We start from the raw sequence: 21120 nt of genomic DNA, 5'->3' as shown, positions 1-21120 counted from the left end.
GTGGTAGGCGTCTCTGTTATTGTTGCCTCAGTGCCTCTAGATATTATTCGATCGTTTAATTAATTGTTAGAGGTATAAATTAACTTTAAACTCACCAGTTTAAATCTTTTTGCCGAACTAGCTACTATGTCTAACACCACAAGCTCATGAAACAACAATAGCTAGAGTGCGCTCTCTCTACCTCTCTCTCCATATTTTTATCCATCGATATTTACAAGAGTAGAAGTAATAATGGACCAAGATCGTTGGATTTTTTTCCAGTCATATTAAACCCATATCCATGGATATTTGCAAGAGTAAAAGTTTCTATACAAATTTTTTAAATAAGACGAATGATTGTACCGGGAAAATAAAATAAAATATTATTTTAGAACGGGGATGGAGATTTTATACCGAAAAACTTGGGTACTTACCGATGCAGAGGCTATAGCAGGCGCCAAAAAACGTAATGGCCGCCGCGGGTGATTTGACATGTCGGCCACATGCGACCGCGTACGTGCCGGCCGGCCGGAGCCCAATGCCCGCCCCGCCCCGGCCGGCGACCACCACGACCTCGATACACGTACTACCTGCTTACGTCTCCATCTCTAGCCTTCTACCTAGGCTAAGGCTAGGCTACCTCATAGATCTCCATTAAGAGTATCCTAATAGCTTATCTAAATTTGGTCATCTATATCTTTATTTAGATGTCATCTAAACTAGTTTTATTTTTCGTATCTCTTTCTACTCCATTAAATCATCTATATATGACATTATTTTTTTGAAGGGTAGAGAAAAATCATCTAAATATGAATGTTCTCTCCTAACGTGGATGACATCTATAAATAGAGAATAGGATTTCTCATGAAAGAAGATGGAATAGATAAGCCGTTGGGATGCTCTTGCACCTAACAATTACCTCCCAGGCAATCGGCAAGGTGGTCATCTTTTCATTGTTTGGAGGAAAACACGAGACGGCAATTTGTAAAATGGAAAATACTTTATCAACGTGTTTTCAGCGATCTTAAAAAAAACTAAATATGAGCAATGAAATAATAAAAGTGTCTTAAAATCAATTTCAATTTAAATCTAAGAATTTAATTTTTGATTTATAAGCGTAACCAGGAGATCGATCAGCTGTGGCTAGGCGCACGCACGTAGAACACGCCGGCCGCTGGTCTTCCCGAGCCTTAACTCGTCTCCTCCGCTGCCGGTGTCCGGAGATCGCGGGCACGGCGTGCGGGGCAGGAGAGGAGCCATGCATGGTCCCTCCGGAGATCGATGCGATGGCTGAGGTGGACGCCTGTGCGCCCGCGCGGCCGGGCGGGATCGTCGACGGCGATGGCGACGGCTCGCGCGGCCATGGCCACGTACGGATAGGATCGATCGATGCTCTGCACGCACCGCGCGCCCGGCCGGCCGGCCGGCGCCGAGAGTCATGCGTACGTAGCTCGATCTCCACCTAGCTCGATCATGCATGCATGGCTGGCTCTCCGTCGTCGTCGGCGGCGGCGGCGCTGTCGTCGACGTCGCTGCTTCCTCGCCGGAATCGTCGGCGGCACATGATGTGAATTAATTGAATACCTCACGTCGCAATGCTACTCGCGTCGTGGAGACAGCCTATACGTGTGTCCGTAAATTATTAAACTCCGCCTTATGCATTATTACATGCATGCTGCCTCCCTTCCAAACCAAAATGTAAAAACGTTTCCACAATTTATATCTCACCCTACAACACAAGCATATTACTGTTTATGTCATTAATTACTTTATATTTAAAATTATTCTCATTTTATCCTCGTGTATTATTCTATCTACGTATATCTCTCATTTATTAAGAGGTAATATAGTCTCTTTTCTCTCAACTTAATTAATTTCGTTAAACAATATAAAATATTTATATTTTAAAACAGAGGTAATACCACACATTAATTTAGCAGCAAGATTTAAATAAAACCTTTAAATTTCAGTTGAGGTGAATGGTTGTTATTAAATTGTCAACGTAAGGGGCTAAAAACGGTAATTCCCGATGGACTGTGAACCATTTTCGTAATAGTGCTACTATTTTCAACTGTTTTTGTTTTACTCATATATAGAGTTCGTTTGTATCGAAAGTATCTACATCTTATTATATTATGGTCGATATTGAATAGTTAAATTAATAAATACGATTTCTTTTGCTTCTAAAATTAATAAATACGATTGATTCTTGGTCGACCGAGCCATTATGACCTATTATTCTCACTCATCTTTCCATTACAAGAAAGATACAAATATGCATGACACCTCCCACCATTCACACATAATGTCTCTAAACATATCTTATTTGTGCAAACTAATTTATTCAGACAACTCCAAGTATATCCTCCATCATACCTTCAACAAACAAGGATAAATAAAACCCAACTTACGTCAATCGGGATCAACAGGGGGGGTGCCGCCTAGCGATTGAGGAGTTAATCGGCTAGACAATAATGCAACATGTAGAAAAACACGGGTTGCATGCCACGAATCAATTAATTGTCCGTACATACATACATGCCTTTCGTTAGCACCAGAGTAATTGTTTGACCATTTCATGTAAAAATCTAAAAGACATACTTACAAACGATAACCGATTTGTGGATAAAAATTTTACATACATATCCTTATCTATTTAAAATTCAAATTTAAGGTTAAAAAACCCAGAAAATAAAATTCGGTTTAAAAACCTAAGAATCAATTAAAATTAAAGATTAAAATTTAAATTTTAGCTTATAAATATAAACCGAAACGAAAAATATCAGATCAGGTGTGCTAGCGATCGACTTATTAGATGCAGGGCTGGCTATAGGGGCGGGCAGCTTGCAACTCTCAGAGGACAGACGATACATATACGGTAGCTCTATTATACATGCATACGTTGATACGTATGCGTGTACAGGACGAGAGGTACGTACGTGTACGTGCATACGTAGGTGGGCAGCGATCGTTATATACGCGCAGCCGGGCAGGTGGAGCGCAGGTGTCAACGAATCGGAGAGAAATTAATTTGAAGCAGGAGAACAACGGTCCATGCCCCCGGCCTTCACGCGCCCGCGAGATCGATATCATTTCATACCCATCCTACGTCCACGCACGCAAACCGGCGTTTCTTTTCGCACTTTTTTATTTTTTTTTGAAACCGCTAAATTCATCATCGTCTACACTTTTAGTTAGTAATTTTATCATCTGTATTATTTAATACTCCATATATTCTATGTTATTAGATTTGTTGGGTTTGTCTAAATTCATTCATATATCAGCGTACATATGTATATATTTGTTATCACATTTATGAGTCTAGGAAAGACAAAAAAAAGTCTAATAAAGTTAAAAAGGAAGGGATAGATATGAAAAAATATATATAGAAAATCTTTGTGTTAAGAAATAAGAAAGACTACAGGACTACAGCCCAGCACCAGACAAGCGTACCACTGCAGGTGCATGCGTCGTCACCGGCATCCATACACTCCTGCCCTCCCCCCCCCCCCCCCTCCTGTACCGTACGGTACGGTCACTGTCCTGCTGCGCTTGCTTGCTTTTTTCTTTTTAAGTTATTTTTTTAAGAAAAAAACAATGACAGCCGTGGAGTTCCGGTCTTATCTTATGACTATGCTTATAGTGTTTAAACTTTTAATTGTATTGATATTAGGGTTTTTTATCGTAGTTTATTTTCATCATTTATTTTTCTATCGCTAAAAACACGTCATATTGTTTTTTTCTAAAAGCCAGTCGATGACCTATTTCATTTTATTAGTGTACGGGTGGAGTTAAAAGTTGGGGGAAATAACCTACATGTCTTTTCGATCATATGAAGACACTCTTTGTTTCTCTCCAACTTTTTTTAAGTCTGTCATATCAAATGTTTGGATACTAATTAGAAGTATTAAATATAGACTATTAATCCACGATTAGCAAATATTTACTGTAGCATCATATTCACTAATCATGGATTAATTAGGCTAAAAAATTATCTAATGAAATAGTCTTTATTTATACAATTAGTTTTGTTATTAATCTATATTTAATACTTCTAATTAACGTGGACTAAAACAAATTTATGATCCAAACAACCACGAACACGTTTGCATGCGGGCGATAACTACTTCCTCTGTCCCACAAAGAAGCAAATCTTTAGTTGCTGTGTCTCGCGTTTTGACCATCCATTTTATTTAAAAAAATTTAATAAAATTAAAAATTAGTACCCTAAACGATCGCGGTCTTGATATGATTGCTTGACTATTTTCAAACGAAAATAATTTATGAAATTATCACGTGAGATGAAATTATAGGATCATATATAGTTTGGTTCGTCGTAGGTGTTCTAACCACGTTAGGAGAAAAATGGAAACTTACTCTGGCACGGAAAAACATAGTAATAGATTAGTACATGATTAATTAATTATTAATTATTAAAAAAATATAAAATAGATTAATATGATTTTTAAAAACAATTTTCCTATAGAAATATTTTTTAAAAAATACACCGTTTAGCAGTTTGAGAAGCGTGTGTGCGAAAAACGAGGGGATAAGTTAACTTAAAAGAGGGAGGACAAATGTGGCCCAAGTATATTACTCCCTCTATCCAAAAAGAACCAATTCTTCGGTTTCCGTGTCCAACGTTTGATTATCTGTCTTATTGAAAAAATTTTAGGAAATTAGAAAAAAAGATAGTCACACGTAAAGTACTATTCATGATTTATCATCTAATAAAAACAAAAAGATCAATCGCAAAAAAAATTTGAATAAGATGAAAAATCAAAAATTATAAATAAAAAAATAAAAAATTGGTTTATTTTGAGACGGAGAAAATATACTTCAGGTTAATCAGTTTAAAACAGAAACGGTTATCCAGCACCAGCACATCCGGTCTAAAAAAAATCAGGCAGGGGGGTCCGCCTGGCGCCGGTACGCGCCGAGCGTCCGTGCACCGGCACTGTGCCCGCGTTCGTGCATGACGCGATGGATTTGTCCGTTATCCATGGCGACCTTTGCCCACCCGCCCATCCATCCATCCATCCATCCATCCATCCATCACACGCCTCCCCCCGTGTGATTCTGCAGGTTCTGCAGGTTTGTGGGGGCGCACGCACGCGTGCATACACAGTACCATTTTCCTCCCAAAATACAACAGCTCCTAGCATTTACAAATCTAAGGCCTCGTTTAGTTCCTAATTTTTTTAAAAAAACATCACATTAAAGTTTTAGACACCTAAATAAAGCATTAAATATAGATAAACTAAAAAACTAATTGTACAGCTATGAAATCTTTAGACGAATCTTTTGAGCCTAATTAGTTTATGATTAGCCATAAGTGCTACAGTAACCAACATGTGCTAATGACGGATTAATTAGGCTCAAAAAATTCGTCTCACGGTTTCCAGGCTAGCCGTGAAATTCGTTTTTTATTGGTGTCTAAAAACCCTTTCAACATCCGATCAAATATTTGACGTGACACTTCTTCTAAAAAATTTCAGTCTAAACACCCCTAACCCAGAATATAGCAAACTTCTTCGCCTGCCTACGTTCTTTTTTCGATCAATGGTATGCTTCTGATTTCTTATTTATTTTCTTGACTTCACCAATCGCCTGCCTATGACCTTGTTTAGTTTCCAAATTTTTTTTCCAAAAACATCATATTAAATCTTTGGACATCTAAATAAAGTATTAAACATAGATAAATCAAAAATTACACAGTTACAAAAGAAATCTTGAGAAGAATCTTTTAAGCTTAATTAGAAAATAATTAGCCATAAGTGCTACAGTAACCAACATGTGCTAATGACAGATTAATTAGGCTCAAAAAATTCATCTCGCGGTTTTCAACCGAAATCTAAAATTTATTTTGAATACGTTTAATATTTCAAATATGTATTCGAAAACTTGATGTGATGTTTTTGAAAAAAAATTTGCAAACTAAACACCACCATGGATTAAAACTTCTTATACTATGAGATGGAGGACATACTCTCTTTCTCCTGCCCCGGAGCATATCCAGATCGAGCAGAGCAGCCACACGGATGCCCGGCCTGCCTGGTCGACCGTAAACACGGGGCTCTGCGGTTAAAAGTTAAAAACCGGATGCAACTTGTAGTGCAGTGCATGTCAGGTAGGCAGTCAAAAAAAAAAAAAAAAAAGGGGAGCAGCAACAGCAAGTGAGGTGAGCCACAGGGTAGTAATAGTAGTACCTGCTTAGGATTGGTAGAGGGGAATAATTTGGAGCAGGACCTCACTGGCTCAGGCTGCCTGCCATTTTGGACTCATGGCTGGTGGTCACAGACAGGGAGAGAGCTTCTGCTTGACTGCTCGGACATTTAGGTAACCAAAAAAGACCAGGTTAAACAGGGTAAAAGAGTTCCAGGTTAGAGGAGATGGGCAACATTAGCAGAGAGGAACATCGGGTTCTCCAGCTGATTATTTCCAGTTAAGATTACGAAATCGGAATGAATAGCAATAAGTTGTTTTGAGCAAATGATGCTTTGGATGTGGAAGTTCACTTCAAGGAAGCTGTGGTTTGTGTCCTCCTGGGAGCAAATAAATTCATTCAGTGTTTCAGGGAGGAGCACAACGTCGTCCGAACTGAAAGCTTAATTCACTGTTCGATGACACCGCTTGTCTGGCATGACCATGAGAAAAACAAGTCATCTTCGCAGTTGCGGTCATGCTTGAACTTCCTGTACCTTGTGTGATTCTTTTGTGGAGATGATATCCTCTAGGTCTTGTGGCGACAACAGCTTTGTAGAAGGCTTAAATCCTGTGTCGTCAGAGATCACTGTTTCCAATTCTGTGGGTTGGACTGTGAAGTGGTCTCTGAGGGCAGAGATGATCCCTTCCGTGAAAACAGATCGCGATGGCATATACTCCTTCATGCGACACAAGAAATCTGTGTGGTTCCTCGCCTGAAGAATAATACAAGCAATCGATTTGGAAATCAGTATGCAAACATCGAGGTGCCTAAAGTTATAAATATCAAATGCAAGGTGCTGAATCACAGTGTTTCTGATTTAGGCTTGGCACTTGTTTTAGTATTCCTGAAATCAGAACCTACATTGAATAGAGCAAAAAGGTGTGCCAACTTCTGCACCATCATTACAGATAACAAATAAATGCCCATTTGTTCTGCGGGAAAAGGAAATGTGTGCATTTTGATTTCAAGTGTGTGCGGTGCTGGGCCACTTAGGGATCAAAGCTAATCTGCTAGTGGTCCAGAAGATATCAGCAGGTTTCCAGACAAGTTGCTGCTTGCAGCCGCTGGACTTCACAAGATGTTTCCTGCAGTACCAGATCTTTGCATCCAAAAGCGGGTGGAAAGCCAGTATGCTCCACTCAATGCATTGCTTTCAGATAGATTGTATTCAAGTACAATAAAATAAATGTTTATATTACAATCCCTAGAGTACAAGTACTTCACTCTTAAGTTGTAATATCCAGACCAAAGAGTAGGGATGGTTCGATGGGTGAATGAACCATGCTTAATGGTAAACCATAACTTTTGTACTGCTCAACTCTTTGGTCTGGATGGACCAAGTGCAATGGTTCATTCACCCATCGAACCATCCCTACTCTGCCTTTCTGTGAAATACTGTTTATGTTTCTAAGATCACAGGTAACCGATCACTATCAGTTACTGAGCTTGGGCCCAAAATCACTGATTGCAAAAATGTTTTGAAAACTCAGACCAAATTATGGGAGAAACTTGCCTACTACAATGTAAAGTCGTGTTGGTATTCATATGCATAGTCATAGTCTAAAAACCAGACCAGAAAGGAGGTTTTAACAGGAGAAAAAAAACTGAACCATGGCCTTATTTCCATAGTTTCCTTTGAATACTGTTCACAAAAGTGGACCACAAAAAATAGGCCCAGTAATTTTGTAAAACCAACAACTGAACAGTTTTGAATCTACCGAACTGCTCTTGTTGGACAAGAAAAAAAAGAAAGAAATAGAAAAGAACAGTTACATGGGCTGGCTAGAGGTCTGGCCCAGTCAGCGCCTTGAGCTCCCTGGCCACTACTTCTCTTCCAATCTGGCTAGTTTTCCACCATGGAGTGGAGTACAGATCCAGGGAATCACCATAGGGAACCAAAATTCAAATGTAATGGCTATTCTCTGCCACTGGTGCAGAATGGATGGGACATGATCGGTGGGAATAGAGGCTTGCAGAAACGATGGACGATAGAGAACCATAAACGATAAACTGACCTAGTTTTCTCAGCTGGTGCAGGAACAGGTGACTAGATTACTTTGTTTCTCTTTTTTGTCATTAATATCCTCTAAGTGGTTATTCTATAGTTGCATTCATAATATAAGTAGTATCGTACTATTAAATTACTATTATTAAAAAATAGAGTGAAGTGTACCGGCAATCCGAGGTGTATCATCTAGGTCCCTATACTCTCAAATTGTACTTTGACGTCCCTAAACTCGATTATGCGTCCATTAGTGGTCGAAACCAGCCACGGAATGACTTTTTAGCCGACGTGGCATCGTGACGTGGATGGTGCTAGCCAGCTGCGGGGGTAATATTGCAAAGGGGCCCTCCAATTTTTTATCGTCACACACATCTCCCCTGTGTCTCCTCGAGTTCTTCGCGCCGCCACTTCTCTCTAACGCGAAGAAGAGACACAGGGGAGATGTGTGTGACGATAAAAAATTGGAGGGCCCCTTTGCAATATTACCCCCGTAGCTGGCTAGCACCATCCACGTCACGATGCCACGTCGGCTAAAAAGTCATTCATGGACGCATAATCGAGTTTAGGGATGTCAAAGTACAATTTGAGAGTATAGGGACCTAGATGACATACCTCGACAAGTTTGAGGACCGCAGGTGCACTTCACTCTAAAAAATAAGCCATTCAGCCATCACTATAGATTTCGGAACTATGGAACACATTATAAAACTATCTGGTTGAGAAACCGCTGAAGCCTTTACCAGATGTTCAGCGGTTTACATATCTTGAACTATTACTGCAGTACCAAAATAGTGCGATGATAGCCAGGTAGCTACTAACCACTTGCCTGTAGCTCAATTTTCCTTCCCAACATATATGGGATTATCAAGTCTGTTAAGGTTAAATTTGATAGTCTTACAAAATAGAAACTGATATCCAAGCATATCTAGGCAAACTTAAAGTTTATGAATTCTATGTTTTGTACAGAAATGTTAAAATATTGGTGTGTTGATAAGGAGAAAAAAAGGAAATAGCTCTACCAGTCGATAATCAGGTGCACGCTTTGGAATTTTGAGATAATCCATATTCTTCATATCATAATCCCATAAGAATGATGTATCTCACTTTTGGAAATTCCTAAGTTGGTATATTTGGCCAAGTTGTTTGGATTGTTTTGGCGGTTTTATAGAAAGTTGTCTCGTTGCATTTTTGAATGTGAAAACTACATTCGCAATTCTCATGGCATCATTTATTTGTTACTTGTCTATCATGTATCTGAGTACAGGCTGTTACCTTTTTGTGCTTACTCTCTGACTAACTATAGTGAATTACTACAGGATTGCCATCTAATTTTATATTAGTTTGTTTTTCTGGTTGTGGGGCTCCTCATTCTACACCTAGGTTGTGTGTATTGTCAATTATGAATTTAGTTAATAAAAGGGAATGGCAATTGTCTTCACATAATGTTGGCATTGTAACCTACTTCAATGAATTCTATGTTTTGTACAGAAATGTTAAAATATTGGTGTGTTGATAAGCATATAGAGAAAAAAAAAGGAAAGAGCTGTACCAGTCGGTAATCAGGTGCACGGTTTGGAATTTTGAGATAATCCATATTCTTCATATCATAATCCCATAAGAATGATGTATGATGAACCCAACGATCTCTTGTTATGGATTGAGCATTGCCCCCAAACTTTCGATGACTAAATGCATAGTCTGCAAAAAGTACCAATACATGAATAAATTTATTTCTCAGATAACATTTACAAAAGTACAGAGTACTACATATTCAAGCAACATATTGGTTCCACGATACCACAATTGAAGTTCTAACTATAAATTTTGGAAAGAAATATGCCAAACTGAGATTCATAGCTCTTCAACAATCAAATTGGTCTGTTAGAAAAAAAACTAAAGATTTAATTAGTTAGGTGATTTTTGCAAGACAGACTAATAAAAAAAAGAATAAACTACATGTAAATATGATATTGATATCTTGAAATTAGAAAGATATAACTTAAAACCAGTATATGAATATGAAATTTGATAATGCAATTTATGAATTAATAGCATGGCAATTTTTATCGACTATGGTAAAATCATGGCATGACTAAATTAAGCTGTCAAGTGATGAAATACTCTGCTGCTATGGCATACCATTCTCACGCAGATGAAATTCACCAAAACCATTAAAGACCTTTCCATACAACTGACCAGTCCACGACATGATGTCCCGTGGAAATGGCTGCAGTCCAGCAATGGCAGTCTTGCTGCATATGAAAGTGACAAACACCGTCCCCTGATCAACGATGACTGTGCCACCTCCACTAAACCTCCTTATAACTGGGACCTGATCCCGGAGTACTGGTTCAGTCTCAACAAGCTCCGAAACTCTCCTGTCATCATCGAAACCATGTTATAAACTGAATTCATCTCCTCCACAGTTGCCAAGACACCTCATTAGGCCTTATCGTATACAACGCCCACCAGGAAGATGAACTTACTTACCCCGACACGCCCATGACGATGGTGGCAGGAGCCGTGCCATCGTTGATGATGCACCAGTTATCCCCGGTGCGACGAAGCAGCCGTTCCTCCAGGTGCAGCTGCTGCAGGATCGGCGCACCGGCCATGGTGACCAGCCGCATGAGCGGCCGGCCGGAGCCTCTCGCTCCAGCCACCCCAGCAGCCATTCCTAAAACCCTCTGTGTGGGGTTGCGCGGCTCAACGCTGCGAGTCAGTCTCGCATGCGCATTCCGTCAAACAGGCAGCGCGCGCGACGCCAGCGGCAGCTGTCCCCTCCCTCCCTCCACGGCGGACAGATTCCCAATCCAAGCACGGCTCAGCGGAGGGGTAGGAAGGAGGGGCTGCGCGAGGAGAACGGATACCTTCCGCTACGGTTTGAACCGAGAAGGGAGGGAGAGAGGGACGTAGGCCAAAGGAGCCCGGCCGGACGCGTCCACCCTCCAGCACCTGCTCGCCTGCCGTGCGCGCGATGACGGCGCCGCCGCGCGGGGTCGGGAAGGATACTGAGACCGCCCTCTCGCCGTCGCCGGCCTGCCTCCGCCGGCTCTGCAGATTGGAGACGGAGGGGTAGCCGGAGGCAGAGGAGGAAGACGACTTGACCAGTTTTTTTTTTCTTTTTTCTTTTACTCTTTATCGGTAAAAAGAAAAAGAATTGATGTTCAAATGGGCTGGAATTAATTGGTTTTGGGCCTCAATGGGTCCGATAGTGAGCAAGCTGACCAGCCCATCAGCCCATGCTGTAGATGCCCTGCTTTGTAACATTATTTCTTTGTAGTTGTATATAAATTATACTGATCCCTCCTCTTCTTTTTATCTGACGTGGTTGACTTGATCATTTATCTTATTAAAAATATTTATATAGTTATTAATTATTTTTCTTTGATTTGGTTTATTACCTATAGAACTTTAAATATGATTTATAATTTTACATATTTATGTAAAAATTTTAAATAAGATAAATGATCAAACATAAATGAAAAATCAACGGAATCAAATAAAAAATCGGAGCGGAGTACTCTACTTCTCCACATGTATAAGGCAGCTGTGCATCGCATAACTAAAAAAAAATTATTTGGTTGAGCGGTGATTTGCCTCTCGAGAAAATGGATTTTCAGAAAATGGCTTAAAAACTAGGACAGGGGATTTAGTGACATTGAGTTACTGATGTGTGGGACTTACATGTGCCTGACACGTATGGGTCCCGTATATTAATGACTCAATATCACGGAGAACGTCACGGGACAATATCACTGAATCTCCGTCCGGTTTTTAGGCCTCTACATGACTACATCCGAACCGGACATACACGACCACTCTCTTTAATTATCTAGTTATGTTATGGTAAATAATAGTTTTTCTGAAACATCTATATCATGGATCATAAAGCACTTTTTTTTTTTTACCGATTTTCTCCCGAAGACTCTTTGCTAACCAGTCGTCGCTTGTGTGACTGATCTGAAGCGTTGAGAGCAACAGACGAAATCTCATAGAGAAGCTTAGACGTTAATTAGTGGATATTTTTCAGAACATATGGACTGTTTTGTGGTGAAAATATGTGAATCTTTCAGTGGTAATAAATCCTTTAGCATACCGAATATAAGCAAGCATTTAGCATCGCAGATGCAAGTATACAACTAGGAAATACCAACTAACAGCGACTGAATAAGTTGTTTTGTTTGTGAATTAGACTTTCCAATGGTTAAATTCAGACTGAATTTTCAAAGATCAAGGCACATAAAAAAGCTCATTCAGCTGGATTCCATCGATCGATTACCAGACCCTCTCCCAACTGCCTCACCCAATGACAAAACAAAAACCAAGCACATGAAAAGGCAATTAATCATAGTTCATCCACCATAATTAAGATCGAGACCCCATGAGATAGCTACAACGCTGCTGCTACCATTTTAGCTTCCCCTGTAGTACTGTACATAAGCAGATCACCACCACTCAACTCACCACCCCTGGATCAATCACCATGCACCCAGATCCATGCAAGGAAATTACCAGAACACACACACACACACACAGTTAAGCCTGAATCACATCCATCTCCTCCCAATTGATTACAGCTTATACATACTCCACAGAAAGAACGAAGAGAGAAATGAGAAGGGGAAAACAAGAACATCTCCTCGCCAGCCTGAACTCAATGCAGTGCACGCGTGCGTGGTTTTCCATCCATCCCTGCAGAGATTAAGGTGTGTGATTTGATCAAATAGATCAGCCTGACAGGGTCTGGATGATGGTGTTGTGCCACGGGTCAGACAGGTGCTGCAGCAGGTTGTCGAACGGGCCCTTCTGCGTCACGTTGTGCTGCACCAGGAACCCCAAGAACGCCAGCATCGCCAGCCTCCCTGCAAATCATATACAGATCGATCGATTTACACATGATAAAAATTTAATCAACCTTCGATGAACGGCCATTCGCCCCATATTTTCGCCTCCGTTTATACTTATATGCCAAAATTCGAATTTTTATCTTAAATTTCGAGTTGATTTTAGGTCGTTTCACCGAAGTTTGATAAAAATACGTATATAAAAATTTATTGACAGATTGTTTTCCGTTTGCAAATATGCCGTGCTTACCGTTGGCGAGCTCCTTCTCCTTGGCCTCGAGGGTGGGCGCGAAGTTGAGGGGGTTGAAGACGCTGCCGGGGTAGCCGCACTCGTGCGGCGGCAGGCTGTAGCTCTTGAAGATGGGGTCCTGGTTGACGCACCCGGGGTTCTTGATGTCCTGCCACCGCCGGATCTCCACGTAGTGGAACAGGATGAACTCCACGACGAACAGCGTCGACGACGACGCGAAGTAGGTCGCCTTGCCGGCGTCGTACCACTGCGGCGCGTCGATGATCCCGGCCTTCGTCAGCACCTCCGGCAGCAGCATCCCGGCCACCCCCAGCATCGCCCACCGCCCGTTCACCAGCTCCGCCTGCACGAACCACCGCAGGTTCTCCGGGTCCTCCGCCAGCCCCAACGGGTCGAACCCGTTATCGCCCGGTAGGCTAACGCCACCCAAACCATACAACCCATTTTCTTATTACACGATGCTCTCTACTGGTAATGGTAATAGAAATAGATAATTATTTATGGTTTAACACCGACGACTCACCTGCCATCGAGGTAGACGGGTGAGGGGAGGCCAGGGAGCCACTCTCCCTTGGCCTCCACCCGAACATTACGCCTCGCCGTCGTCGAGGCGCGGCCGAGGCGGGTGCTCGGCTGCCCGAGGAAGCTAGACTTGAGCGACGCCGCCGATGGCCGGAGCGCCGCAACGGGGGCACGGGCGGTGACGGACGCCATTGCTGCCAGAGAGAGCTCGATCGGGCAGCGGGGATGGCACGGACGTTTTCTTTGGCAGGCAGGGAGCAAGAGAAGCTAGCGTGGCTTGTATTAAACTGTCTGGGAGTGGCCGGCCCGGCCGGGTGGCGACGGCGGCGATGGACGGGCGGGATCGGCGGTGGCCGCGGATCGGACGGCGGGGACGACGCTCCGGGTGGGTGTGGCCAATGGGAGGCGCCGGCTCTTATCCTGCGTTATCCGGATGCCCGGGATACGGGGGGAATCAAAGCGAGGGTTCCTATTGGACGGAGGCCTGGGCTGCGGCTGCTTGCTGCTGCCACGTCGGATCGGGGAGATGGCTGGTGCAGATCGCTCTCGGCCTCACGGTTGATATCTTTTATGCTGCAGGGGAAGGGGCTCAAGAAGTTTTGGAGCAGCGATAGAAAAATATCTGGTCAAATGGGGGTATTGGATAAGTGAAATGATAAAAGCTAGCTTTCGCCTTGCATTTTGGCACAAACCTTATAAACGTTTAGCCCCCATTGTTTAGCTTTTTTTATTGAGAAGTCAAACGGTATTTCTACAAATAAAAGATAATTTGTAAGTGAAAATTTTATATACATACTCCTCCGTCTAGAACAGCTGGACTCATTGACCGAGGAAAAGAAAATCATCTCCTAATCCATTTACTCCGTTTCGCAGCTGCATGCACACTTGCCTTCTGCATGTTCCCATCCTGCATGCTTGTTGAATGGAATGGATAGCATTTAACCGATCGGGATACGATACAATTTTAAACGCATGCATGCATACTAAAACGAAGCAATAAATCATCATTTTCAAGATTTCTTTCACCTCCCAGCCTTATACGACAATCAAATTTGGATTTTTGCTTTTTGATAATATGATGATCAATTCTGGATGGATGGAGTAAAAACAAAGAGTAAAAAATAAACTATGATAAAAAAACTAAAAAACCAACTATAAATTTTTTTGTTTATAAACACAAGCAGAAATAAAAAGATAAGGTAATAGTTTACACGCGTTTCACGATCTAAATTCATCTTCTAAGTGTATGTTAATCTATCCAAATATCCAAATTTGCATGCCAGATTCATGTTGTGAGTAGGTTAATCTATCCAAAATTGCATGGGTTCTTAGTAACCAACCAGGTATGACTGCATGAAGAGTATGACCAAAAAAAGGTACTGCTGTTGCATAGAAGTCGAAAGAATCACTATATACTTAAGTTTTCTGAGCAGAACAATACCAGACATGCTAATGGGGGGGATTTCTAATATTGCCGGACAGTTACAGACACCGACTGACGCAGAGGTACATTTGCGACAGGGAGGCTCGCGGAGTTACAATATGAATAGCTGCATAGGCCAGTTACATCGCAAAAATTGAAGAGAAGATACCCAGACCCGAGTATTGCAGGCAACATTTTGCAATTGCTTGTACATCGGATGAAGATATAAGCTTATTTTGGGAAATACATTAGTTGGCCAGCCGGTGGTGCATGGGGCGGAGCAGCTGTGGGTACACCATATTGTGGCATCTGCTGTGAGGCCTGGAACGATACTGGTGGTGCACCGGAGCTGGACCCAATTCCTGGATAGTGCGGAACAGAGCCTGGCATCATCGGTTGGGTTGGGTATGCAGATGATGCTGATCCGTAAGCCCCTGCCTGCATGTTAGGATTCCATGCTGACACTTGACCAACAGGACTCGCTGCTGCCGTGCTTGCGTAAAAGGAAGCAGCAGGGGCAGTGTTTTGCCATGCCGCTCCAGGAGTCGCTGCTGGCACTTGTGCTGCAGCTTGCAATTGCGCACTAGGATCCGAAACAGTGTAATCTCTGCTTCTCTCGTCATGTGCCTGAACGTCAGAGCAACAGAATTTCAATTAGGGGGAACAAGGCGGAAGGGAAAAAGAAAAAAAAGTTCAGAAAGCGTACTTTGTCAAATTTATTCTGCTTTCATATAGTAGGCTATTTTCTAAATGAGTTACATTCACTAATCATTAGTCAACAGAGAAGTACTTATTGTTTGTTAATTTAGACAAGCCTGAAACTACTATTTATACCTTTACATTGAGATCAGTATGACGAGAGTATGACAGATGAAGCTTACAGTAACCTCCATCATAGATGCAGTGCCCTTCCAAAGCTTGTTTAGCAACTGCTGCCGTTGTGATGTCTGCAATATAGTTTTATTAGTCATATATCCAATAAACTTTGAAGGAATCATAATAATATCCATGATTAAATCTTTGAAAAATCTGAAATAAAAGTCTCCAATGGAAAGTGATGAATCCATTTGTAATGCTCATGATCAAGGAGGCACGTTAATCAGGAAAATCTTTCCATTTGATAAAGTTACAGAAACTAGTGAAGTCATTTCAATAGTCGAAGATTTCATAAGATCAAATATTGTAATATGAGGTGCCACTGTGTAGTCACTTTGGAATAACAGTCACGGTAAGATATAGAAAATTAGAAACAATAACCAACAAATCAGATGCTGCAGTTCTCTTTCGGACTGCAGGTGCAAGATAGTTGTTGATATGGTGGATGGTACTCTGACCCCAAAGTGCTATGCTTGGAAACAATTAAAATAGGTGATATCTGATGCGGAGTACAAGGAGGAAAATATGATGCAATGACAACAGAAAGACCTAAGAAGCAAACCTCTATTAAGAAAGAGAATATGCTTACACAGAAAATAGAAATGATCAAGAAATTACTAAAGGCAACTTTATAGCTGTGGATAGTTGCAGTTCTCCATTCTAAGCCTTCACGAACTCCGACACCCCTCTGCTGAAGTTCCCAAGTTTAGAAACTTACGATGCATAATCAAATACTTAACTCAATAGTCAGCACGACATCATTAAGATGTCTACACGGTTTAGTATCATCTATGAGATGGATTATCAGGAATTCACAACTATACGAGGTGTGGACAAATCACACCCAAGTAGCCAGGTTATGTACATCCAACAAATCAAGGTGTGAACAGGTCATGGTTTATCCAATTTATCAAGAGCCATGGGGCCATGAGTTGCATTTGACAAATACCTGGATATTGAATAAGAGCTTGCATTCCACCATTCTTCTCAAACATTGCAATCTTTTGGACAGTACCAAAAGCAGAGAACACCTGAAATTATCCCATTACATGATTATACAATTTTACCATTATTAGATAAAACCAACTCAAGAATACTAAGGGTAAAATATACTAACAGTATGTAGAACATCCACTGTCACAGCATACTGCATGTTCTCTATTGAAGCTAGAAGTACATTGCTCTCAGGTTCCTTTATCTTCCCATCAGGGCCTAATGTGGGCTGCAGAACTTCCAGTGTGTAAGGAAGGTTTAAAAACATAATGTAATAGTAGTAGATGTTAAAGCATACCTGTGAAATTCCCTCAATTGCTGTTGGGTTCACAGGAAGATATGGATTTGTGTAATCCCTGATCAACAAAAAATTCAGCAATGTGAATTTCAATATTGTTTCATCAACCATATGTTATGCAAAATACAGCTCAAAATCAAATTTTAAATTTTAAATATTGTCAGCTACAGCTTTCTTTTACCTGCTACGATGTGATTGAAACTTGATATTCAAATCCTTGTGTGCAGAAAAGGTGATCCGCAAGTGACAGGTGGGGGCATGATCAGGAAGTAAATATCTGCATAACTTGAATATCAGTAACTCAACATTGGATGTTTGTAACACATAATAATAGTTAAAATTGAGTGGAACCTTGGGATGCTTCTTCCATCCAACGAATTTTTTGCTTCTAGAGCAGTTGGGGCATCAGTATATTGGATAAGGGCCTGCGAAACTCCAGATGATAAACTGAGCTTAAGAGAATTATAATAACAGTTCTATAAGAACTATATTACCTGGAAGCCAGCGGCCTTCTCAAAGGTTGCTATCTTGTGGACAAACCCAAATGCAGAAAATACCTAAAACATTCAGAAACCATTGCAACAAAAAATGAGAATGCAAATCCACCTTCGAGTAAGTTGAACATCTGCAAGATTATGCACAAAGATGAAAAGTATGGAGCATAGAGCGGATCGTACTGAAGTAATGAGCTTGTATGCAACTATAAATTAGTGGACATGCATTATGTAGAGAAGTTTTATATAATGCAGGATGACAAACTTAAGAAGTAATAAACTTGGTAGAAGCAGGAGTAGAAATTTTGAGTTTCCTTTGACATGAACGTGTCATTTATGATTTGAAGTACTTAACTACCTGTGCAATGTAACTTTTATTCTGGGAAATTGATAATTTGTAGACTGTAATACCTTTAAATACTACATCGTTCAAAAGTTCCCTGCCGGGGAATCATTATACATGTCCTAAAATACATGGATTAACACAGTCTAGAAAGCATAGAAAAATATAACAAATTTGCATGCATTTAACAAATAGCTTACGTAAAGCCAATTTTATTTTGATAAAGGAATGTCACAATAGAAGAAAGATTGATGTATTATAGCACCAAAGGACCAAGACAATTTTGAAAGATAAATAACAACCAAGCTGTTAGCTAATTGAAGTGTCACATGTAAAATATACATACTTACCAGATGAATGACTTCTATGGTAATATCATTAGGCTGGATGCCTTCAAAAGTGACAAGCAGGACATTGCCAGAGGAATCACCAGTTCCTTTATTGTTGGTAATTTCTTGCCTATTTGAATACTGGATATATACAGTTTTACCACGAACTTGAGCAGGTTCTGAAGAAGAAGCATAGTATGAAACCATTGAAATTGCCTGGTTTTGATCTGCCTGAAAAACAGGTGCATTTATGATATAAGTGATGGACAAAGAACAGCAACTCAGTGTCCAGTCTACAAACTTCTGAAAAATCAACCCAGAGGGTAATACATCTATGCAACTAAAAAGTAATTTCTCAATGGTTCTTTTATTGCCTAGAGAACACTTATTCTTTTTTAACAGGGAAGAATTTTTCTTTCATGAATCAATCTTTTCTGATGTCTCAATTCAACATAACCAGCAGGTCATCAACCATGTTACATTACAATACCATTGAAATCATAAAGTTTTCATCAACCAAAAATGGAAAAAAAAACTTATTCCAAACAGTGGTACTACGTGATCAGGAATGCAGACCTTTGCAATCAAAGATCGAGCATGTACAAAAAAAAAACTTAATAGAGATCTCTTGGCGATTCACTAACTTTATATCTAATCATATAGTCCAAAGCTTGGCCACCAGATAAATCATGCTCCAACAGTAGTATCTTCTTCACTGTTAGTATTTTAAATTGAGCTAACAAATAAAAAAATCAGTTGATTTTCCTGTGCACTTGAATATCTGACATATCATGTCAGACAACATCCAAATTCATGTGAAGGTAAATGGCCAAATGGAAACAAACACATGCACAAAAGTCAACTAGAGTAAAGCATTTCCAGCACATGACAGAAAGCTGCAGTGTTGTATTCATCTCATTGGAGAGAACCATACCATCTTAGCGGTTCAATTCCAAAGCACATATCCAACTAATAATTGAACACCAGATTCTGGCACTACTACTGCTGCCCAGATCAATGGACGAAGATCAGACAATTTTCCTCTCATAGATCATGCTCCCACAAAAACGAGCAACTAAGGGCCCATTTGGCAGGACTCCAACTCCTAAATATAACTCCATGTGAAGCTTTTTCCGCCCTTTTAGTTCATTTTTTTTTTCAGATCATTCCAGCCCGTTCCAATCCTTTTCCAGGTGGAGCTGAAAGTGTTCGGTTGGAGGGCAGGGTCCTAAACAAACACCGTCGGTACCGGTTACCAAACGAACTCTAAGCAACAGTCGTTACAGTCCGACCCCATCGCTAGATGCAATCGCATAAACCCTAAATCGCGGACACAAGCAGAGTCTCCCCGGCAAACCGGCCTCACACGCGGGAGGGAACGATCGGCACGCAGCTGCGGAGACGGAGGGATTCAGCGTTTTCATATGACGACGCGGGGAGGAGGGTTGGGGGGGGGGGGGGGGCGTCCTTACGAACTCGACGAAGGCCTGGTTGCGGTTGGTGCCGACGTTGCACATGGTGTTGACGACCCTGCCGAAGGGCTTGCAGAGCTCGACGAGCTCCTCCTCGGTGCACTCCCACGGCATGTTCCGCAGGTGCAGCACCTTGGACGGCGTCTGCGTGTACCGGAACTGGGTCGCCGACCCCGACGGCATCTCCGCTCCGCTCTGTGCCTCGCCGGCGGGGCGCGGGGATGGGATGGGTTGGGATGGGGGATGATAGGGTTAGGGTTTGGGTGCGCTGCCGCCGAGCCGAGTCGAGGGCTGGGGACTAGAGAGAGAGAGAGAGAGAGCGGAGAGCGCGCGGAAGGAGATGAGATGAGAGAGAGAGGGGGGGGAGGGGGAGGGGGAGGGGGAGGGGGAGGGAGAGATTGGGATTGTTTGGGTTGGGTGGTTCTAGAAGGAGACGACGATAGACGCGAGTGTGACCGGTGGACCCTTACGCATCTGGAGCATTTTTTTGGATAGAAATAACGAAAATGCTGTATTACCAACGTTGGATCCAATGCCGACGGGATGTGGCTACTGGTTCTAAGGAACGGCTCATTTTCATACGGAACAAAATTAACATTTCACATAAAAAATAGCAGTGACAGCATAGGGGACAAGGGCGGTAACGACCACGATAGCGGCGCACTCTGTTCCCTCTGGCAAACTAACCGTTTCTTACCTCAATCTCCTCCATTCCTATGATGAATCAGCAACATTTTGGTGGATGTCTTTTCTACCTCCTCCATTTATACCTGATTGTCTTAATTTGTCATTTTTCTCCTCAACAGTCTCCTTCTGCCTACATTTTTAGGGTTCATCCAATCAACAAGGACAGAAGCTCATACTAAAATCTATATCAAGTGAGCGTTGCACTATATGTTTTTCTTATTTTTTTCTAGGTGCATATATAGATTCATGTGATGCTTTAAGGTTTTCAGACGTGGTAGGATGAAGTGATACAATCATTGTTGCAAAAAAGGCTAAAAAATAAAATGCAACATCTGCTAAGGTGAAAAATGCATCAAAAACTTCTGTCAAAGGGAAGATTGCATCAAAAACTTGA

The 21120-nt window shown here is 41.4% G+C and overlaps 3 protein-coding genes across 5 annotated transcripts; all 3 read right to left on the bottom strand.

The window, feature by feature from the left end:
• Positions 1-5944: 5944 nt before the first annotated feature.
• On the bottom strand, positions 5945-11315 carry LOC102704443 (lipoate-protein ligase A). Of its 3 annotated transcripts, none has more exons than XR_001550797.2 (5): positions 10683-11315; positions 10332-10570; positions 9742-9890; positions 6189-6899; positions 5945-6057 (listed from the first exon to the last, which is right to left on the bottom strand). XR_001550797.2 is itself a non-coding variant. In XM_006660092.3 (4 exons), the coding sequence occupies exons 1-4, from the start codon at positions 10865-10867 to the stop codon at positions 6660-6662; spliced, it is 813 nt and encodes a 270-aa protein (XP_006660155.1). In that variant the 5' UTR covers positions 10868-11315; the 3' UTR covers positions 6173-6659. The 3 variants fall into 3 exon arrangements, 1 of the variants encoding a protein (XP_006660155.1); XR_005812341.1 differs by having other exon boundaries at positions 6019-6033; XM_006660092.3 differs by lacking the exon at positions 5945-6057 and having other exon boundaries at positions 6173-6899.
• Positions 11316-12525: 1210 nt separating this feature from the next.
• On the bottom strand, positions 12526-14086 carry LOC102715134 (chlorophyll a-b binding protein P4, chloroplastic). Its single transcript, XM_006659368.3, has 3 exons — positions 13813-14086; positions 13290-13705; positions 12526-13057 (listed from the first exon to the last, which is right to left on the bottom strand). Exons 1-3 carry the CDS (start codon positions 14001-14003, stop codon positions 12924-12926), a joined length of 741 nt encoding a protein of 246 aa, XP_006659431.1. The 5' UTR covers positions 14004-14086; the 3' UTR covers positions 12526-12923.
• Positions 14087-15196: 1110 nt separating this feature from the next.
• On the bottom strand, positions 15197-20396 carry LOC102704171 (polypyrimidine tract-binding protein homolog 1-like). The gene is made up of 10 exons (XM_040526770.1): positions 20040-20396; positions 18589-18798; positions 17896-17958; positions 17753-17826; positions 17583-17678; positions 17402-17459; positions 17228-17332; positions 17060-17141; positions 16069-16181; positions 15197-15861 (listed from the first exon to the last, which is right to left on the bottom strand). The coding sequence occupies exons 1-10, from the start codon at positions 20220-20222 to the stop codon at positions 15466-15468; spliced, it is 1380 nt and encodes a 459-aa protein (XP_040382704.1). The 5' UTR covers positions 20223-20396; the 3' UTR covers positions 15197-15465.
• Positions 20397-21120: the final 724 nt, after the last annotated feature.

The sequence above is a fragment of the Oryza brachyantha genome, chromosome 8, assembly GCF_000231095.2.
Source record: "Oryza brachyantha chromosome 8, ObraRS2, whole genome shotgun sequence".
NCBI classification, from domain to species: Eukaryota; Viridiplantae; Streptophyta; class Magnoliopsida; order Poales; family Poaceae; genus Oryza; species Oryza brachyantha.
Note: the sequence above shows the minus strand (reverse complement) of the source record. Positions and strands in the feature narration are given on the sequence as shown.

Bases quoted from the DNA above. Each gene is read 5' to 3' on its own strand.
- LOC102704443 (XM_006660092.3), bottom strand. From the start codon at position 10,867: ATGGCTGCTGGGGTGGCTGGAGCGAGAGGCTCCGGCCGGCCGCTCATG. The intron at 10,571-10,682 runs GTAAGTAAGTTC...CGATGATGACAG, and splicing joins ATCGTCATGGGCGTGTCGGG to GAGAGTTTCGGAGCTTGTTG. The intron at 6,900-9,741 runs GTACAGCTCTTT...ATTATTCTTCAG, and splicing joins GTGCACCTGATTACCGACTG to GCGAGGAACCACACAGATTT.
- LOC102715134 (XM_006659368.3), bottom strand. From the start codon at position 14,003: ATGGCGTCCGTCACCGCCCGTGCCCCCGTTGCGGCGCTCCGGCCATCG. The intron at 13,706-13,812 runs GTGAGTCGTCGG...GGGTGGCGTTAG, and splicing joins CCCGTCTACCTCGATGGCAG to CCTACCGGGCGATAACGGGT. The intron at 13,058-13,289 runs GTAAGCACGGCA...TATGATTTGCAG, and splicing joins GGAGAAGGAGCTCGCCAACG to GGAGGCTGGCGATGCTGGCG.
- LOC102704171 (XM_040526770.1), bottom strand. From the start codon at position 20,222: ATGCCGTCGGGGTCGGCGACCCAGTTCCGGTACACGCAGACGCCGTCC. The intron at 17,827-17,895 runs GTAATATAGTTC...GGAGTTTCGCAG, and splicing joins AGAAGGCCGCTGGCTTCCAG to GCCCTTATCCAATATACTGA. The intron at 17,679-17,752 runs GTTCCACTCAAT...CAAGTTATGCAG, and splicing joins GATGGAAGAAGCATCCCAAG to ATATTTACTTCCTGATCATG.